We start from the raw sequence: 20690 nt of genomic DNA on the forward strand, positions 1-20690 counted from the left end.
TTCTACCCACCTTAGTAGCTACATACAACTAGCCACTACAACATTTGGATATAAACAATTTTTTCCTAGATGGATATCGTGATGAGAAGCCTATATGCAACAACCTATTGACTTTCAACATTCAGATAAGTCTCTAGTATGTAAAATTTGTAAGGCAATTTATGGTCTTAAACAAACAATTGGGCAATGGTTTGAAAGATTAAAAGACACTCCTCTCAAACTATGTTTTATTGCCAACAAGTGTGACACTTACTATTCATTCACACACCCCACATTTACAAACTCTATGTTCTAGTATATGTAGATGACACTATTCTCATTGGATCTTATCCTACTCATGTCTCTAAGTTAATTTCAAGTCTTAGTACCACTTTTGCTCTTAAAGAACATGGTAAATTAGACTTTTTTCTGGATAGTGACGTCAAGCACTATGATGATAGGTCTATTTTTTAAACCAATCCAAATATGTCAAAGATCTTATAAAAAGAGCTAATATGGGTTCAATGAAACCTATAACAACTCCCATATCTAACATTACCAACCGACAAAGCAATCTAGAGTTTGACAATCCTACTCTATATAGGTCTATCATTGAAGCATTGTTGTATGCAATTGTTGCTAGACCATATATAGCCTTTGATGCCAATAAAGTATGTCAATTTCTCTCTCAACCTCTTCAAAAGCATTGGATTGTAGTCAAAAGAATTCTTAGGTATCTTCAAAGAACATCATCATGTTGTCTTCTCATTAGTCATGCCTCCAACTCAGTTCCTTTGTCTATCACCGCTTTTAATGATATTGACTGAGCATCAAACTTAGAGAATAGAAAGTCTGTTTCATGGGCATGTTTATTCCTTGGACCTAATTTTATTACTTGGTGGTCTAAAAAACAAAACACCATGTCTAGTACTGAGGCATAGTACAAAAGTGTTGCTTTGGCATCTCAAGAGATATCTTGGATTGAATTGTTACTCATTGGACTAAAATTTTCTGATAGGACTCATACTTTTCACTGTGATAACCTCACTACAATTGCAATGGTTCACAATCCACTGCTTTACAACAGAAAAAAACATATAGAAGAACTTGATATGTTTTTTGTTAGAGATAAGATTCAAGCCAACACACTGCAAATCAAACTCATCTCCATTAATTTTCAAACAACAAATATCTTGGCCAAACTTCTATTTATAATCATATTCCTTCAACTCATGAAACATTTCAAGGTTCAACATACACTCTCAACTTCAGTGGGATATTAGACAAATTGTGCAAGTTGTTAACATATGACAGGTGTACAATTAAACTACTATTAGAGTGGTTATTAGTATAGGGTCTAAACTACTTGTTTGAACCGCTCTTATTTGTAACTTCATTATCGACTTCTAATAATAATAAAAAACACTTATGTACATTTGCATTTTTCTCTATTTCCCTTTCTCTTTCTTTCAGCTTTTATTTTTCTCTACTTAATTTTCTATCTTTTGATGATTAGTTATTGGTGTAGAGAAATTAGGCCTAAAAAAATACTTCTCACAATTTGTGATTTAAACTTTAAATAAGTGGATTTAAGTGAGAATATATAACTTAATATCTCTAATCTTATTTTGGTTCATTTGTTGTCTTTATTCATGATATCTTAAACCCAATCATAAAAAATTAATTTTTTTGAAGTATGTGAGTAATAATTGAAACAAACTTTACTCTCTCAACAATTTTTGCTCTCCATATACATAATGCCATCAACCATTGAATCATCCATCCTTATGATACAACCCAATTATTGACTATCTATTTATTTTAATTCTTAGAAAATATAATCCTCATCCAAAAATTAAAACTAAAATGGTTGATAAGGTTATAGTGAGTAGTATATAAAACTCTTATAAATTTTATGTTATTATGAACTATTTTCTTCTTATTAATTTATCAAATTTTATCTCTTGGTGAGCAATAGGCCAACAAGAAAATCATTGCTACCATATTCACAACAATACATGTAATTGAACGTTGACGGTTAAAGAAAAATGTTATCAGTACAAATTGATTTAGAAGATGATGGTAAAAATTTTAAAGTTAAAAAAAGGTGATATAATAATATTTATATATAAAAAATTTCACTATTAATAATTTAATATTATCTTTATTTAACCATGATTATTAAAGTTTAGGTAGTAACATAATAATTAGGAAAGTAAAAATAGTTCTTTTTTGGGAATAGAGTATCTCCCGGTATAAGGAGATAAATTATCTCCTTCTGCTAGTGAAATTATGACATGTGTCATGTTTCATCATTTTCTATAAAAATATTTTTAAAAATAAACAAAATAGCACATATGTCACATTATTCTCTTCTTTTTTATTAGAATGATATCATAAGTAATCCAATGGAAGATTTCCAATGAATATATTTACAACATAAGATATTTATATATTATTATTATAAATTTGCATCATTCATATTTTATTATCATTACTTTTATATAAATCTTTACAAATTACACACAATTTTTAAAAGGGAATGGAATATTCCATATGTAAGGAGATAAGTTGTCTCCTTCCTGCTAGTGAAATCATATGTGTCATGTTTTATTATTTTCTATAAAAATATTTTTAAAAAATAAACAAAATAAGACACATGTTGTCACATCTGTACTGACTAATAACTAGACGAGGAGATAAGTTATCTCCTGATATAATGATATAGAATAGTTAGAGACTTAGACTTAATTAATCGTTTCATGGTGAATTTGATAATGGACCACCCACCCGTGAAGGGAAAAAAAAGCTACTAAACTCAGAAAAATAAAGATTGAAAGTATTACACAAACATCTCCATAAACCCTACAACACAAACATTTGCAACCATAATCACAAATCATCGTTCAAAACATTTGCACCTTCTGTGAGTAAAGAAAAACATCAATGGCAGAAAAAGAAGAAAGAGGATCTAGTGCCACATCTCTGAAGGATCAAGGTAACGAGTTTTTCAAGTCAGGTAAATATCTCAAAGCTGCTGCACTCTATACTCAAGCCATCAAAAAGGACCCTTCTAATCCCACTCTTTATAGGTATCTATCACTTTTTCAATCAAAGTTTATATCTTTCATTCATGGGGTTTTCAAATATCAAACCTTTTTTTAATTTACTTTTTGGATATTAGTGTATGATTGGATTAGTCAATTTCATGTTTAGAATAAGCTTACAATCCAATGTTTTCTGATAGAACTTTTGAAAAAAGTGATTATTTCTCAGAATCTACACCCTTTTTCTCCAAAGCTTTGTGATAGAGCTTTTGAAAAAAGTGATTATTTCTCAAATTTACACTTTTTGTTCTTCTTTTTAGGTAGCATACACTTGGTTGAAGTGTACATTGTGATATTCTCTATCTGGGTCTTTTTTTCTTCTGGTTTGTTTATTTTGTGTCCTTGTTCCGAAAACTATGGCAAGAGTAGCTTATAATTGTGATATTATAGCTTATAGATGTGAAATTGGCTGAGAAAGCTTATCACTATATAGCTAGCTTATTGAGTTATACCTGTTTGGCAAAACTAGATTTGTAACTAGCTGAAATTTGTTAAATGACTTAAAATGAAACGTTTTATTATATTTGGTTTGGATAAAAAAATATAAATTTATTGAAAAATTCAAGGGCAAAAATGAGATATATATTATTGCAGGCTTTTATAATCTTTGGATAGCTACCTTTCAGAAACTACACCCTCCCTTCATTATTGGTTAATCAAATAGCATTATGAAGTTATAATCTACCAGATAACCTACAATTTTGCCATGCCAATCACACATTGAGGCCTGTTTTGTGGACTTTTTCTTTAAAAAAAACATTTCTGTTGTTAAAAAGATCACTTCTAACATTCATATGCTTGTTTTTTGAGCTTTTACTAAGTGTTTGTCTAAAATAAGAAAATAAAAACTGAAGTTCCTCTGGCAGCTTTTTGCCTCCTCTACACTGATCAGTATTTGATACTTTAATATTCATTTTGTTGAAGTGATTGATCTGGTATGTTACAACGCAATGAATGCATAAACATCTTACCTGACATATTTTCTGTGCCACACATTGTCTTCCAGTAATCGGGCTGCAGCATTTCTGCAATTGGATAAGCTTAGTAAAGCCCTTGATGATGCTGAGACGACAATTAAACTAAAACCCGAATGGGAAAAGGTTAATTTCCAACTAATTTTCTAAATAATAGTAGTGTCGAATCCTTCTAAAAGAAATTCAGTGATTTTGCTTGAATACACTTCCAGGGATATTTCAGGAAGGGAAGCATATTGGAGGCCATGAAACGATATGATGATGTATGTATATGATTGCCTCTCTCTTAATATTTGATTAGAAGCTATGTAAATTGCCAAGTTTCTGAATTTTTATCATAATGCATCTGCTTGTGTGAATATTTGTAGGCCTTAGCTGCATTTCAGATAGCTTTGCAGTATAACCCCAAAAGTCAAGAAGTATCAAAAAAGATAAAGAACATAAACCAACTTGTGAGAGATAGCAAGCGAGCTCAAGAAGTCGAGAACATGAGGTCTAATGTTGACATGGCCAAACATTTAGATTCATTGAAACCTGAATTGGTAAGCATATGTGTATTTCAGTTGCATTCCTATGGTAACGTTTTTATTGCACTAACTATATCCGGTGTAAGAAGGGTAAGGTAGAAACAGAAGAGAAAAGACAATTTAGTGAGAGAGAGAGAGGGAATAGGAGAAATAGGTGAAAACCGAACAAGTACATTGAGACCGAGGAGGGTGAAACAGAAGTTTGTGACGAAAATAAAAGAATAAGAAAACTTGTTTGCGTATTTGTTTTTTGCTAATGGTTTTTTTAAAATGCTTTTCATACATCTATTTAAGAACAAGAAAATGAGAACGCTTTTACCATGTTCTCAAACTTTTGTTTCATAAACTTTTATAAAGATGGTGGCACTCTTGTATATCACACATTTCAGTAATGGAATTTTCATAATAAAATTCATCTCTTCATTTTACATACAGACCAATCAAACACTGTCTTCTTTCTTTTCATAAAACAAGAATATAAATACATAGAAGAGACAAAAGCAAGAGGAAAAGTATTCCACAAGATGCCCTACACCCCTATTCCATTTTCTTCATTTCCTTCTTCCCCAAATTTGAACCATAGAAACATGAGACATGGTTCTCTTCGGTACGGGTACGAATACGTGGTACGCAGTAAGCTTCCCTATCAAATATATGGTACGTTGGGGGTATATTTAGTTGATATATTTTTTTAGATTTTAGTGAATACACTTTAACTTAATTTAAACTTATTTATGTTTTTCATGAATAATTAAATAGGTTATGTTTTTTAAAGTTATGTACATTCGAACCCACACCACACCAAGCATGTCCTCCTCCAACTACCTTCCCCTGCCCAGCTGATTTTCATGGGGAAACTTCCCTCTGTCTATGGTGTGAATAATTTACAAACCCGATTTTTATTGCGTTTGAAAGGATTGAGTGCTCGTGTACTGCCATTCTACCACCCAAAACCATCTCATTACTATGTTGAATAGCTGGCAAATTCTCATCTTACCTACTAAGGAGTACAAATGAAGATATGATTGAAGCAATTATCCACTTGTTAGTTGTTAGATAAGTAGGGATGTTACTATACTCTATTTTCTAGTTACTATAGTAGTATAGTTAGGCTAGCTATTCTTTTATTGTTCAATACTTTGTAGAATTGTTTACTATATTACCTTCTCAGTAAAATCTGAAAACAATGACAAATATCACGCTTTTTTCCTCTCCCTTCCACTTTGATGTTGGCAGCATAACTTCTTCCATATCTTCTGGAAAAAGCTTGTGGTGTTAAAACTTAGGTAGTCAATAGCGCGCAATAGCGGACTGGAGCAGTGTTTTGACCATTACCTGCAACGCCATAGTGGATATCGGTGCAGATGGCTGTAGCGCCTGTAGCAGGTCAAATAGCGGCAAAATTGCAGGGTAAATAGCGGATCATGACCCGCTACATGTTTTATTGCGAGTGGAACCCTAATTTTACAGAAGAAAAGTATTTTTTGCTCTTCTTTTTAATAGGTGGCTGGTTTTTCACTAGGGTTTTAGGTAATTTAACCTCCCATTCTTTCCCTTCTACTTAACACATTGATTTTCCTAGGCCATGTGATTTTTAATTGGTTATACCTTTCTTCTTCCAAATTCCAGTTCACATATTCAATTGCTTACATGTTCTTCATTAGCATAGAACAAAATTGCAAGGCTTCCTAATTCATGAACATTCTCCATCTTTTCTTTAAAAAAAATTCTTGGTCCCTGATTGATTGCCCCATCATCTCTTTATTGATTCTCTTGTTAAATGATTGAACCCAATTGACATCATCTTCGTGTGGTTCAATTTCGTGAGATACAATTCTGTTAGGGCATCCAACTTTGATCAGCTCTAGAACCTTTAATACTCTTACCTTGATTATTAATTAGGAATGTGTCTTTAATATGATCAATTTTAGTATTTATATATGTAAGCTATAAACTACTTATATTTTTTTTTCCTTAGTTGTAGCTGTTGTCCCGCTATCCCGCTATAGTGTTTTTGGGGTCGGCCACTACGCTCCGCTATCCGGGATTGACTACCTAGATTAAAACTAAAAGATTGCTGCAATGGGTATGAGGTGAAGTGTGAAGGCAAAACATAAAGCCTTTTCTGTCACGCACGGTAGAAAATACTGATTCCAAATGAGTTTCTAATTTTTGTTTCTAAGAACTGTACTAGTATGTGGGTGATCTCCTGGAAAGTCCTCTTGTTGCCCACTTAGTAGGAAATGGCTTGGTCGGTGCTATTATTGTTTTTGTCGTTCTTTCTGAGAAGTGTTTCCATTTCCCCACATTTTCTGGTATATTGTTTTTGAAATTTGCTGTTAAACTAATTTTAAAACTAGAAAAAAAACATCGACATGCCCTTCTATTCTTTAAATCAAGTCTGAAAATTTCAGTATATGGATATCCTTTTATAGGTTGACCGAACTGGATAACTAATAGCAACCAAGTTGTCTCGTTATAAAAAATAGGAGATAATCCCAATTACAGAGATTGAATCAGGAAAAAAAAGGATATGAAAAGATAGAGCAGACTTCAAGGGTTCGCATGCCTTCCAGCTTAGAGGATACCTTGCTCAATTCTTGTCTAATCCTCTCTTCCTTTCTCTCTCTCTCTTGTATGTTCTCATTTCTTTGACTGAATGTGCCAAGACCTCTCTCTTCCACTCACTGCCACATTAGCATTTTGTTATGTCGGTCTCTAACAGTAACCAAGCAATCAAAAGTTACTAAAACTTACTAACACAAATTTATTAATAAAACCTTGACACCACCCTAGTTATAAGTTCTAACCAATAGATACCAATATAACGATGAGGTCCCTATTAATACAAATGTATCCATCCAATTCCATTCCTAATCATCAGTTCTTCACCCTACACCTATTCTTGTTCCTCCATCATTTTTGCTTGGTTGATAAAATATTGTCCTCGTGTTTTGAGGTGCGACTGTAGCAGAAAACTCCAATTGAAAACTTGAAGCTGACCAACTGGTTGTGATGGAAGAAAATTAACAGTAACAGATTCGGAATTTAAGCATCTTCATGTATTACATCATCAAGGTGAAGGCATGAAAAACTTAGTAGAACCTCCATAGGCTCCACATTAACATCATCATCATCAAAGACCAAATCTTGATCTTAGTATTTATCAAATTCCAATTCTACCTCTTCCTCCATTCAATCTGGAAGGACTGTAGCTGCTTGGCTTCATCAATTTCAGAAAGACAACCACTAGAGTCATTGATTACATTGCCATAGTCTTGAAATCTTGAATACTTATGAACAATCCAATGGTTTGACAACCACAAAGTGGTCTTCAGATTCAACCAAGTGCTCACTAATATGACTTGCTTTTGGCACACATATTACCTAAATTCTTCCTCAGAAATAATATTTTCAGTGCCAGTCTTAATCATTCTTCATACATTGGACTATGCACTGAAGTTGCTCAAGTGTTTCATCAAAGTTTTCTGAAAATCTGACGTTTGGATCTTCCTGAATTTTGCCTATCCCAAACTGTCTTCAAAAAAGGGGGTGTAGCGGTAAGGTTGCTGCTTAGTGACCAAGAGTTCATGGGTTCAAATCCTGGAAATAGTCTTTCCGTTTGTGGGGGTAGGGTTGCGTCCTTCTAGCCTTCTTAGACCCCACTAGGTGGAAGCCTCATGTACTGGGCCGCCTTTTTTTGATATTGACGGTTGCATGCATGTCATAGAGTTTGATAATAATGGCTGTCTCATTATTAAAAATTGGAACCATATTACCTTTCATTACAGGAGGCGGACTGGTACTGTAAGCTCAGACTCCTGTTCCCATAGAAATGGTATCTTCTTAATGAAGGATCCTCGTAATGGCCATACTGACTCTCAATGTGATACCATGCTCTTCCTTGGCGAGTTTCTAGGTCTTATCTTCATTGCTATGGAGAGATATTAAATTCTTACCTCTGTGCTATTTATATGGCAACAAGCCATATGCTATTAAGCTATTTAAAAATCAACAGTGCGTATATTAATCCAAATTCAACAACAAAATGCAAAGCTTCCAATTCATCAAAAAGTGGCATAAGAAGACTCGGAACCGGAAAATTAACTGAAAAATTAACTCAAAACATCATAAAACCTTGGCAAGGGTACCTAGAATGTGAAAAAGAGTATGACAATGGACTGTCTCAAAAGATGGCTCGCCTGGCTTGGAAAGACTTAGTCAAAGTAGATTATCTCCGACAGATCAGGTTTTAGGTAGTTTAAATGTCTTATAGTCTGGTTGAACTTGAAAGCAAGAGGGTTTTCTCACATGTGATGCTCATGTGAGTCTTGTATAGAAGGAACAAGGTGTGTCATGCATGTGTAGGCTTCAAGATTCCAGTGACAGGGGAGTTTGTACCGTCTAGTTTTTATGGTGGGATATTGCTCATAAATCCCCTACCAACGATTGAACTCCGGTTAATAGAATTAGAAATGTATGACATTCCTTTTTTCTGTATTTTGGTTTGAGATATTTTGTGTTGTCTACTTCCTTAACTTTTAGAGTTTGGGCCCCTTTTTATTTATTAGGTGGTTCATGGAATTATTGTTTTCATATTTATGTAATCATGTATAATTCTTATAATTTCCCAAGTGTGGATTGAAATGGAATAATGGATTCCCTTCTGCAGTCTCGAAAGTATGGATCTGAAGAAAGCTGGAAAAATATGTTCCTTTTCCTAGTTGAAACTATGGAGACGGCTGTCAAAACCTGGCACGAGACTTCGTCTGTGGATGCTAGAGTTTACTTTCTTCTTGATAAGGACAAGACAGACACTGATAAGTATGCCCCAATTGTGAATATTGATAAGGTATATATTTTCGTATTAAAAACCTCCACATAATTATTTTTGTCGTTCACTTGGTTTTTATTTTGGTTCCTTTCCTTGCATGCTTGGATTACTGATCTATAGACTACAGGCTTACTATGCATTTGTATTTGGCTGTTCTCTATCGTTGGCTAGTATGAGTTTACGATTATCAATCCTTTTTACTGTTGTTTCGTCTTGTTTCCTAGGCCTTTGAATCGCCAGATACACACAGCAACTGTTTTTCATACCTCAGACAGTATGCTGAGGAGTCTTTGTCTGGAGCAGCCTGCTTAGTTGTTCGCAAAAGCAGCATTGGTTATCCACAGGTGAAGTTTGATTTCTTGAATCATGATGCACTCGAGTGTGGTTCTTGGTGAAAAGTTCCAGTTAATTAGAAAATTTTGTTGTGGGCCCTACTTTTGAGGCAGGTCACATTTTCAACTACAAATGTTATATGCACAAATTGGATATGCACAAATTCTTATGCCAGTCCAGTTACATACGACTGGGGACCAGGAAATGTTTCTCTCCTTTTTTGAAATCGGGTCCTTTGCCTACAAAGGCATTTATGCCTCTAGGCTCATGGTTGAAGTGGAGTGCTTTCCTTCACATTTGCACTTTGAAGAAATACATGGTTAGAAACTTCTCAAGCCGATCTGGTCTTTGTAGGTGACCGACCGGCCTCTTGCGTGGATAAAAAATTAATATAGCAGCTCATCAAGAATGTATGGGTTGAAAAAATTGAATAAATTAAAGAAATTAAAACCATGGTCTCTCTCTTCTTTTTCTCCCTAGAATATGTTGTCCTCTTCTTTATACATTATTACTTCCTTGTCACTAATATTTCTTTTTTGTATGAGAAATGAGCTTATGAATGAGTTCAAGTATTTACTTTAAATCAGTCATGCTCCTATTCCTTTAGTTCTTTCAATCTGATTGCTTGCCTTTTTTTATTTCCACTATTCTTCCGAAAGTGGGAAGAGTGGGCTTTCTTGATCAATGTTCTTGTCACCAGATTAGCTGTACAAGCTGAGCACTCCGTATTTTTTCGGTTAATTATGTTCAGATAGACATGCATGGTCTGAATCAGTATAGAATCTCTTAACTGACACTGAATCTGCAGATTTGGAAAGGCCAAGGATTGAGAAAGTGGAAAAATGCGCAAAATGATGGTTTCTTTGTTCAATTTGAGTCACCTTCCCTGCGAAAGCTGTGGTTTATTCCTAGTTCCAACGAAAAGGGACGAACATTCTGCAGGTTTCTTTCCCACCCTCTCTTGCATGTATTTATTTATTGAATTGAAACTTTATATTTTATGGCTTGTAATATTGCAAGGGTAACTGCTTGTAGTAATGGTTTCTATAATCAGATTTATCTTTCTACCTTCTATGATCTTTTAATTTCTATTTTTGTTGCAAATGCTAAAGTTGGGAAATTATGCTAAACATATTAATAGGAACTTCACCATAATTAAGATAGAAGAAATGATTTTATTGAAAGTAATACACCTCTCTCACCGATTCTGGATCAGTTTGATACAGAATCAGGAGAGGGAATACAGGAATTACAAAGAATAACAGCAATTGATACACTGCTTTGAATACATTTTGAGGGCATTCAAGAGTCTTGTGCCTCACCTATTCTCTCCTAACTCGAAAAACTGACTTACCCCCCGAAATTGACTCGCCTTTCTACATATATTCAACTACTTTCCTTAGTTACAGGTTGCATCCTGTTAACTGTCAGTTAGACAGTTAATAATAAGAGTTCAATTCTAATTTCCTATGCCTCCTCTTCTTATATATACCTTCTTTACTGGAGATCTGCTACGATACTCTCTTAAAAGTTAAAAGTTTTCACTTTGTCAAATAACCACCATGTCTAAAGTGAAGATCTAGATAAGATCCTGTAACCGCTGAAAAACCCGCCTCCAGGATCCAATTGCCCAATTCATTACGACAAAGTTGTGCCTGAAGCATAAATTTTTACTCAGGTCTCGTTGGCCTTCTCTAACTCTCCTGGCTGCTGCAACACTCCCAAGTCCAACACTTCTACCAAACATCACAATTGTGTATGCTTCTCCAAGAACAAGAAGACCATCCCATGCAATCATGGTAATGGAGGCATGCCTGCTGCAGTCATAGCAAGAGTTTCATAATGGCACTTGTGTGCTCTTATCCAAATACCTTCCCCGGTCCTCCTGCATCGTCTCCATCTATCAGCTTGGGCAGTGACTACACCAAACCAGTCAAAATATAAATCCAGTCTAGCTACATTTGCATTGGTGGACAAATTCATAATGGCCTTAGTTGGCTCAAATTATGATCTGTCCTTCCAAGATTTTGCCAAGCGAAGAAGGAAGTATATGTCACTATCTTACATAACTGCATTGGCCCTTCCTAAGTTTAAGTCCACATGTTCATCAACTGACATCTCTATCTCCGTTTTTAGTTGTGAGGATCCCTATATGATTTCAGATTTGGAATTGTTCTCCCTTCCTTAATGACCATGGGAAGATACTGTCTTTAATTTGGTGGCAGCTTGAGGCTCACTTAATACATCTTCAAAATCCTGCAAGATCTCCTCAACTGCAACTGGTGTCAATGTACGGGTCATATCATTCAAGTAATAAAAGATATTGATCTCACAAAGATTGTAAATACGTCTTTAACTCTCTAGTTTATCTAAACACTTGGGGGAAATAAATCTGAATCTAAAAGATAAACTAAACATATATAGAGAAAAGAAAACATAAGATAAGAATGATTAGATTGGATAACATAAGATATGATAAGGTGTTTCTAGGATTACATGAATCTTGATTAATTGCACTCTTCCATCAAATCAGAGATCGCATTTGGAGAAGTATCTGAAAGCTGTGTCTAAAACTAAATTGCAAAGGTCGGTGTACAACTTGTGTTCAAGCCCATAAATTCGTATTAATAAAATATATGAGGAGGTGTCGTTCCGCGGCCGTGTCAGGATACATGGCCAGATCATGGATTGCAATCTGGCAAATTTTATCTTTATCTAATCTCCAAACATGGTCATGGTAGATAACACACTTTGGCTGTGGTTCTTCATCTGATGGTCACTGTGTGCCTTCATGGTTTCCACAGGCTATTTGCTCCTTTTTGCTCAGCTCTTGGCTTCAATTGATCTCCTCTTCTCTTTTAGCTTGAATTCATCCTTTTTTGGGCTATTTATTAGCAAACATACACAAAGATGTGGATGCAAAACAAGTAAATGTGCTACAATTACACACATCAGTCAACCCAATTTCAAGAGATGATCCGGCCATTGAGTTGTATGCTATGGGAGACCCTTTGCTGTCATCTTGTAGAGCCTTCATCATGGACCTCAACTATGTGAATGATCTGGTCAATGCAGGTTTTATCTTTATAGTTAAATCCTGAAAGTTAGCTTCATCCTCGCTAAACTTGGTATCCTACAAGAGTAAGAAACAAAATGTGGATGCAAGATCAAATGACAGAAGCAAAATGTCGAGCCATGACCTCATCTGCTTGCAGACTCATTTGGTTGAAACAGCTACTTAAAGAGTTTCAATATGGTTAGGTTATGCAAATGATGCTCATTGTAATAACCAATCTGCATTGCATATAGCCTTTAATCTAATGTTTCGTAAGAGAATCAAACACATCGAGACAGATTGTCATCACTGCTAGCATTGTCAAATTGAATTATTGATTGGACATATCCAATAAGTCTAGGAGAGTTCCTTAGATAAGCTATGGTCTATGACAAGCTTGGTGCATATGACCGATACGCTCTACCTTGAGAGGGAGTGTTGAAAAGCTATGTATATCGTTCCATGTTGATTTGATTGCCTAACCAAAACATGTAATTATTGCATTTGGCCAATTGTAATATTTGTATTTATTATAGGACTATATTTCAGCATCTGTTGTCTCTCTCTGTTCTCTCTTTACTCTTCACATATACTTTAATTGTTTGCCATCAGTCACTTAACGTGTTCATCTTCCGTTATATAAACCATGTTACGAGATTTGAAGCTAATTTACATTTGATATTTTCAGGGACCCAGAGGTCTTAGACATCGGTGTTCATGAAGTTCTTCCCCGCTTATTCAAAGAAAAGCTGCCCAATTCTTAGTTCCCTAGTAGGCTTATATTTCTGAAGTTAAAAATGACAGGCTCAGAAAAGGTTTGCATGTTCAAAGAATACAGACAATTTGGTACCATGTTTTGTTCTGGTATGTGATAAGTCATAACTGCTGGAAGATGTGCTTATTTTTGCTAGATCCATTTTGATCTTTGTATTTTGTTTCTTTGAAAAATATTCAGGCTCTAAGGGAATTACATTTTTGGTAATGCTTTTATTGCATGGTTGCTCTTCATCTATTGTGGTGATTTGGAGACATTGTATTGTAGTTTGTTTATTGCCAGATATGCTAAGGCTAAGACTTTTGGAAATAGATGCTTAGATCCTTTAAGTCAGCAGAACCCAGCCCTACCCAGTTGCAGAATATAATTTGGTTTCATTTAGAGGTGGCAAAATTATCCACGATTCATCCAAATCTATTCGCTAGGGCTAATGGATTTAAACGAATATAATCCAATAGATGGTGTTGATAATGGATGGATTCCAATTCATCCATTATATCCAATGGATATTCATGGATATATCTATTTGGATGGATACCCAATCCATCCAAAAATGAAAATAAAAAATGATTTTCTTTGCATTTTCAATTTCATTTAATATTTAAAAAAATTAAATTCAAACAAATTCATCCATGACTTTTACTCTCACTTTTGATATTTTATTAAATTGATATCAATTATAGAAAATGTGTATATAGTTAATATTAAAATTTTATTCTTAAAGTACATAACATATAGATGTATAATAAAATGTATGCATTGACCAACGTATGAGTTTTATACATTGTCACTGTATTATTTGCCGTTTACATTTAATTATCATTGATTATTCAAAAAAAATGTAATACAAACAAATGGTGAATGATATACTGATTATGTATAAATCTTTATACTAACATTGTCACTGTAAATAATTTACACGTAGAACCTTAAACGGCACATGCTCATGAAATTTGAAAAAAATAAATTTCTATAAAAGTTCAAAAAATCACTTTTTAAAAATTGATTTCTAAATGATTTTAGAAGTATTTTTTAAAATGTGATTTTAAAAAATATTTAGTTGAAATAATAGATTTTAAAATAATGATTTTCTTCAATAGATTTTTTAAATGGATTGAATATACATCCATCCAAATCCATGAAAAGGGAGTCATGGATAAATTGAATAGATTGAAATTCATTGGATATGAATGAATTGAATAACTTAAAATGTAGTTTAAATGCATTTATATGGATTAATGGATAGCTTTCCATTCATCTATTAGCATACAAATTCATCTACTTGCCACCCCTAGTTTCATTAGATCTAGGGTTGGGTTTGGGTTAAAAAATTATGTCCGATCAATATTTAGGTTGAGTAGGGGACAAACATGATCTGATCCAATCCATCTCATGGTCACTCATTCATCATATTTGTATGTGTCTATTCAATTGTATCTAAAGTAACGACATTTCTTTAGTCTAAAATATCATTTATTTTCTTACTTTTTTATTATATACACATATATGTACACGATTAACAAAATATTTACATGTATATTATTTCATATGATAAATTACACATCTATAATAATAAGTAATATTGAGAATACTTTATTTAAAATAAGTATAGATTATATTTAATCTCGGATAAGAGAATAGTCTTACTTGATTCATGCTCACCCCAACTTTTATTTGTGGGTTTTGTTAACCTCAGCCCTAAATGGGTCTCGTGAAACTAAGTCCACTAAATTGAAATATTTCAAACATGACATTTCCCAATACACCATTCACCCCTTTAAGCCTTTTCTTCACCTAAAGGTTGAGTTTAACAACTTCCTTTATTTATATACCTGAAGGTGCTAGCTTTTAATTCCTTCAAATTAAGTCACTTAACTTAATTTGGATGATTAATTCATGTCCAGAATATAATATAGATCAGCTAAATTATTTCTACTAACAGCAGAAGAGATTCCAGAAGCTCAAATTCTGTTCAAACTAGTAGTAAATGCTACTGTACATTAATGATGGTGGATCAAATCTTAAACTCTAAACATGAAAAAGAACATTTAATAGATACCAGTGCTCTAAGCTGATAGAGCATAGGTCTGTTTTTTATATGAGAAAAAATATATACACTAAAAGTGTAAAAAATTATACACTATCAATCTATCATCTCTATTCATTTTTCAATTATTATTGTCTTTTCAAAAAAAGTTACACCAATTAATGGTAGATGATATACTAATTGTGTTAATGCATAGATATTACACTCTATTTATATAACAATATTTTATTAAAAAACATTTAATAGAAGTGTAGGTCTCTAAGCTGATACCATACTTAAACTCTGAACATCTTTTAATAATAATGTTCTTTAAACGGTGACTATTATTTCTCTGAACATCTTTTAATAATAATGTTTTTTTCAACTTCCTTTGTCACTCAATTTTTAAAAAAAAAAACTGAAGAGAAATAATAGTCACCATTATCTTCCTTTCATCCTTAGCTTATCCTGTATTTAGGCTAGAATCATATTTTCTTTGTTTGCATTTAAAATTTTAGATTATTTCATCATCACTTTAACCTCTAATAAAATCATTCCTCAAGTTTCCTTAGTAAAAAAGCAGCACCATGAGTAAGTACATTACTGTTAGGACATTCAATTGAACCAACAAGGCATAGTATAATTCGTAAACTAGGTTCCTTAGGTATGATATTAAAGATTAAATCATTTAATGTTTATCATGTATATAAGAAATATTTTTTTGGTGTAGATGAAACTAACTATGGTAATATCTATACCTTGAAATTGATTGGTTTGTGACTATTGATTGGAAGAAACTTTGATATTAAAATATCAAAAGAAATATACAGTTTATAAACTACTGAAATGCTTGTAATCCAAATATATAAACTAAACTTTGAGGGTTTGTATGCGAATTGAGTTCTAAAGAGGAAGGAATAGAAATAAAAGAATTTAAAGTTATCTTACAAGTATATCTTATCTTTTTTTTTTTTTTTTCCCTCTACAACTCAACTCATAAACCAGTCATAATAAAAAATCTTGCAAGGACTTACGGATATGTAAAAGAAGTTTGCTACTCAATCCCTTACCATTGATCTTTCCATTAACTAGTGTTGTTAAAACCGTACCGGTTATTAAACCGATCAGGGTACTGGTATAGTGGTACAGTGGTTCAACCAGTGGTTCAGTAATTAAACCGCATGCCGGTTAAACCGGACATACCTACTTATATTTATATATATATATAAACCTATAACAAAAAAATTCCAAATAGGTAGATACTCAAATTTATAATCTATATTTATAATCTACTCAAAATTCACACAAATTAACAACTTTAAGTCTTTAACAAATTCAAAGTGTAAATTAAAAAACTAAAAAACATATATCAATCCAAAAGTATCACTTAACAACCACAAAATATAAATAAATGACATAAGTTCACAACTCACTCTACAAAACAAATAAATTTGGAGTTTTCATATTTAACACCAAATAGTCAAAGTTGTCTCATATGAATATTATACTTTTCTACCAAATCCTATCTTATGTTCACACAGTACTCCAAGATTACACAAATGTCAGTGAGATTACACACGAATGTTATGAAACCAAAAGATTAATCTAAGTATGTCTTGGAAGTATGTGCCTTGAAAAGGGTTGAAGAAGAGTTGGAAAGATGAGTCACCTTGTAATTGATTTTTAAGTTTTTAAGTTTTTTTTTAAAAAAATGTGTGTATAAACCGACCGGTTTAGTAAAATACCGGCCGGTTCACCGGTTTTTGACCGGTTTTGATACTTGGCCGGTTCAACACCTGTACCGTACCGATTAGGGGCCCGATTCACCGGTTTTCCGGTTGAACCGGCCGGTACGAAATGGTTTTTATACCTATGCCATTAACCATAATTAATATTACTCCACTAACTCTCTTATTATAAATTAGTTATTAATGCTAATAGCAAAATTGAAAAACCAAATATTATACTTTCTTGAACTCCTAAATAACAAGTAAATAGAAACATTTATTTTTCTCCAAATAGACAGAAAATATGGAAGGGAAGGAGTATTTGTTCAAGAAGCACTGAACTCTAGATTTTTGAAGTTCCTCCAAAATATGTATCTTCATTGTAGTGAAAGGTGCAATGTCAATACCTTTGTCCATGAGGCTGCAACCAAAACAAGTATAATAAAACTTATCAGAACTTTTAACATAACATTTCTATACTTAAGCATTGATTTAAATTGCGGCCGCATCACCTGATACGGCCACAATATTACAGTTGCGGTGATTGTCGCAACTGTATCACACCACAATTGCGGTGTGACATTGAATAATAATGATGTGGCCGCATCGAATTAAATATATTTATTTAATCACAAAATAATTCACACCATAATGGTCGCAATCTGCATCACAATAGTCGCATTCGTAGTAAACCCAATTGTAACGGCAATCGCGACCACAACTGCATTTTAAAAGACTGAAATGACTGAATTACTAAGTGATTTATTCTTTCATTAAACATATTCTCTGCATTGTTATTGTTTTTTCTTTCATTGACATGCATGAGAATGGTAAGAACTAAGAACTCACATCCTATGCAAAAAGTGATCTGCAGTAATTAGAGTTTGTGAGCATTGTACTAGTTGAACCACATTCACTATCTTTGAGTGAAACTGTAGACTTATCAAGCTTTATTGACCATGGATATTGGTAATTTTGAGCAGTAACACCAACATGTGAAGATGACCTCTGCATCCTCACTGGCCTTGGGACATTTCTTCCTTCCACCGAAATTCTTCGGCGGCTCGGTTGCCTCTCATATGACTCTGGCCTTTGCTTCGGTGCACTATGTGATCTAAGTTTAGCCCTTGATGATTCAGTGTTAGCCATGTAGTTTGGGTATAATGGATAGTCATAAGCCATGGATTCTGCATAGGGTGGCCTAGGGAAAGCAGAATAAGGATTGTAGTCCTCAGCTCTTGACACATCAGAGTAGTAATAGGGACTGTTCTGTGTTGTACTGAAGGAACATTCGTCGAAATTCGCATTGCAGCCTCTCGGACTCAAATCTGTCAATGCTGATGGCGCAGGCGACGATTTGTAGTTTTCTTCATTTGAGTATGAAACATTTTGTGAATAATGCGTAGCAATTCTATGCTCAGATAATTCATGATTTGCATTGCTGTTTCTGCTTCTAGAGTTAGCTTTTGTTTCACAAACATCCATCTCCACAATCTTGATGTTCTCTTCCAAGCCTATGTCCATTTCCTAGATGAACAAAACACCAATTCTATATCAATCACTGAAAAGCTTGTTTGGTGTAATTTACAAATAGAACATGACATTGATATTTAAAATTGGAACATTTTAGTTTCACTAAAAGGGGTGGATGGAACGGGAGAATACACATCTTGTTCCATCCTTTTCTGTCCACGTGCTAAACGCTACCTGCATGTTCCTTTTGGTCATGTTTTTATTGTTCTTTTTATTTAGCCAGACTTAATTTTTTTGTTTTCAGACTCAGCATTATCTCTCTCTTGGTTTTGCAGTATATTCGCACAAAAGAAAGAATTTTCTTGCAGGAATTACAAAATAGTACCCTTACCAAGCCTATATTCATTTATAATATGTCATAATGAAAAAACTAAGGCAATGAAACAATGCTATAGGGACAACAAATCAGAAGATTTAATTTGAAATTTGAACCATCATTCTGCAACTTAAAAGGTAACTGGCAGTAATTATTGAACTCACATTATAGATATGTTTGAATAAATCATTCTCAGTGGATTTTCTGTAGGTTGATTGATTTTGGTTAGGCTTTGATTCTGATACCATTCGAGCCCTCTGAGCGCGCGCTCTGGTTTGCGCTATGACCAAAGCCTGCATGCATCTTAGTGTCTCCATGGCTTGTTTTCTCACCAAGTGACCCCTTACTAGTGCCTGCAACTTCACTAGTCCTCTAAGAGCACACAATGCTTTTCTAGCCTGTTATAGAAACATTGAAATTGAAATATGTCACATTCTATTATTATTGGAAACAAAACTACCAAAAAATGCGGTCTGGTGCACAAGGCTTCCACATAGTAGGGTCTGGAGAAGATCGATGTACACAATCTTATCCCTGCAAGGGGAGTGGTTGTTTCCAGGATTTGAACCTGTAATAACAATAATTACTGTTGCACAATGATTTAAATTGTGGATCACCTGATGCAACCACCGCAATTGTATCGTACTGCAACACAATCGTATTAGGTTGCATCGGACTGCATCAGACCATATCGAACTTAAAAATATTTTTTTAATCACAAAATAATTCTCACCGCAATAGCTACAATGACCGCAATTGTAATAATCGCAATCACGGCTGCAACCGCAATTTAAGAAAACTAGCTTCTCATATAATCACATACCAAGTAGGATCTAAAGACAGATTGGATTTTAATGGCAGCAGCCTCTTCTAAACTTGTAAATATTTCATTAGAATCATCATTCATGCAAATCACAACATTTGCAGGCTGTGCATGCTTTTTCTGCTCATTTTCTTCTGCAAAACTCAATTCCTTTGAAGCTGTAGCTGTGGCTGATGATCTCCTGAAACTCCATCTTCTTTTCTCTTTAGTGGTTGTTGATATTGGAGTAGTTGGTTTTTCTGTTATAATTGAAACACTCAAGTTAGTTAAACTTTTTTCCTTGTCTTTCTTCTTCCCTCCTGTGAAGAAGTTTCTAAGCCATTTTCCTCTCTTCCCCATCTCTTTCAAATCAAAACACTTAGTAAGGTAACAAGGTGGATGGTGTCAACAACTCACAACAAATTAACATAATGAAATGTAGATTATTACTTCATGTTTGCATTTGACATGCTTTCAATAAATACTATGGTCCCCATATTTAAAATTGGCTAATCTTTTTTACAGCCTAAACTAAGTGTCACTTTATATATTAGAGTAAATATTTATTTTGGCCTCAAAATTTCATGGCTACCTGTTTGGTTATTCAAAATTTGAAAAACTTAAAATGGTCTCTAAAAATATCAAATGCAAGTCAAATTAGTTATTTTTAACATGTTTTATAATACCTGATATGGACTATTT

At 33.6% G+C, this 20690-nt stretch overlaps 2 protein-coding genes across 3 annotated transcripts; one reads left to right on the forward strand and one right to left on the reverse strand.

The window, feature by feature from the left end:
• On the forward strand, positions 256-13893 carry LOC109325935 (stress-induced-phosphoprotein 1). Of its 2 annotated transcripts, none has more exons than XM_019558553.1 (9): positions 256-263; positions 2888-3071; positions 4093-4186; positions 4273-4323; positions 4429-4602; positions 9260-9439; positions 9646-9765; positions 10563-10696; positions 13498-13893. In XM_019558553.1, exons 2-9 carry the CDS (start codon positions 2926-2928, stop codon positions 13571-13573), a joined length of 975 nt encoding a protein of 324 aa, XP_019414098.1. In that variant the 5' UTR covers positions 256-263; positions 2888-2925; the 3' UTR covers positions 13574-13893. The 2 variants fall into 2 exon arrangements, with proteins under 2 accessions (XP_019414098.1, XP_019414099.1); XM_019558554.1 differs by lacking the exon at positions 256-263 and having other exon boundaries at positions 2827-3071; positions 13498-13596; positions 13630-13893.
• Positions 17557-20455, reverse strand: LOC109363264 (protein IQ-DOMAIN 14-like). The gene is made up of 4 exons (XM_019609468.1): positions 20010-20455; positions 19351-19584; positions 18187-18864; positions 17557-17758 (listed from the first exon to the last, which is right to left on the reverse strand). Exons 1-3 carry the CDS (start codon positions 20346-20348, stop codon positions 18190-18192), a joined length of 1248 nt encoding a protein of 415 aa, XP_019465013.1. The 5' UTR covers positions 20349-20455; the 3' UTR covers positions 17557-17758; positions 18187-18189.

This window comes from Lupinus angustifolius, chromosome LG13 (genome assembly GCF_001865875.1).
Source record: "Lupinus angustifolius cultivar Tanjil chromosome LG13, LupAngTanjil_v1.0, whole genome shotgun sequence".
NCBI classification, from domain to species: Eukaryota; Viridiplantae; Streptophyta; class Magnoliopsida; order Fabales; family Fabaceae; genus Lupinus; species Lupinus angustifolius.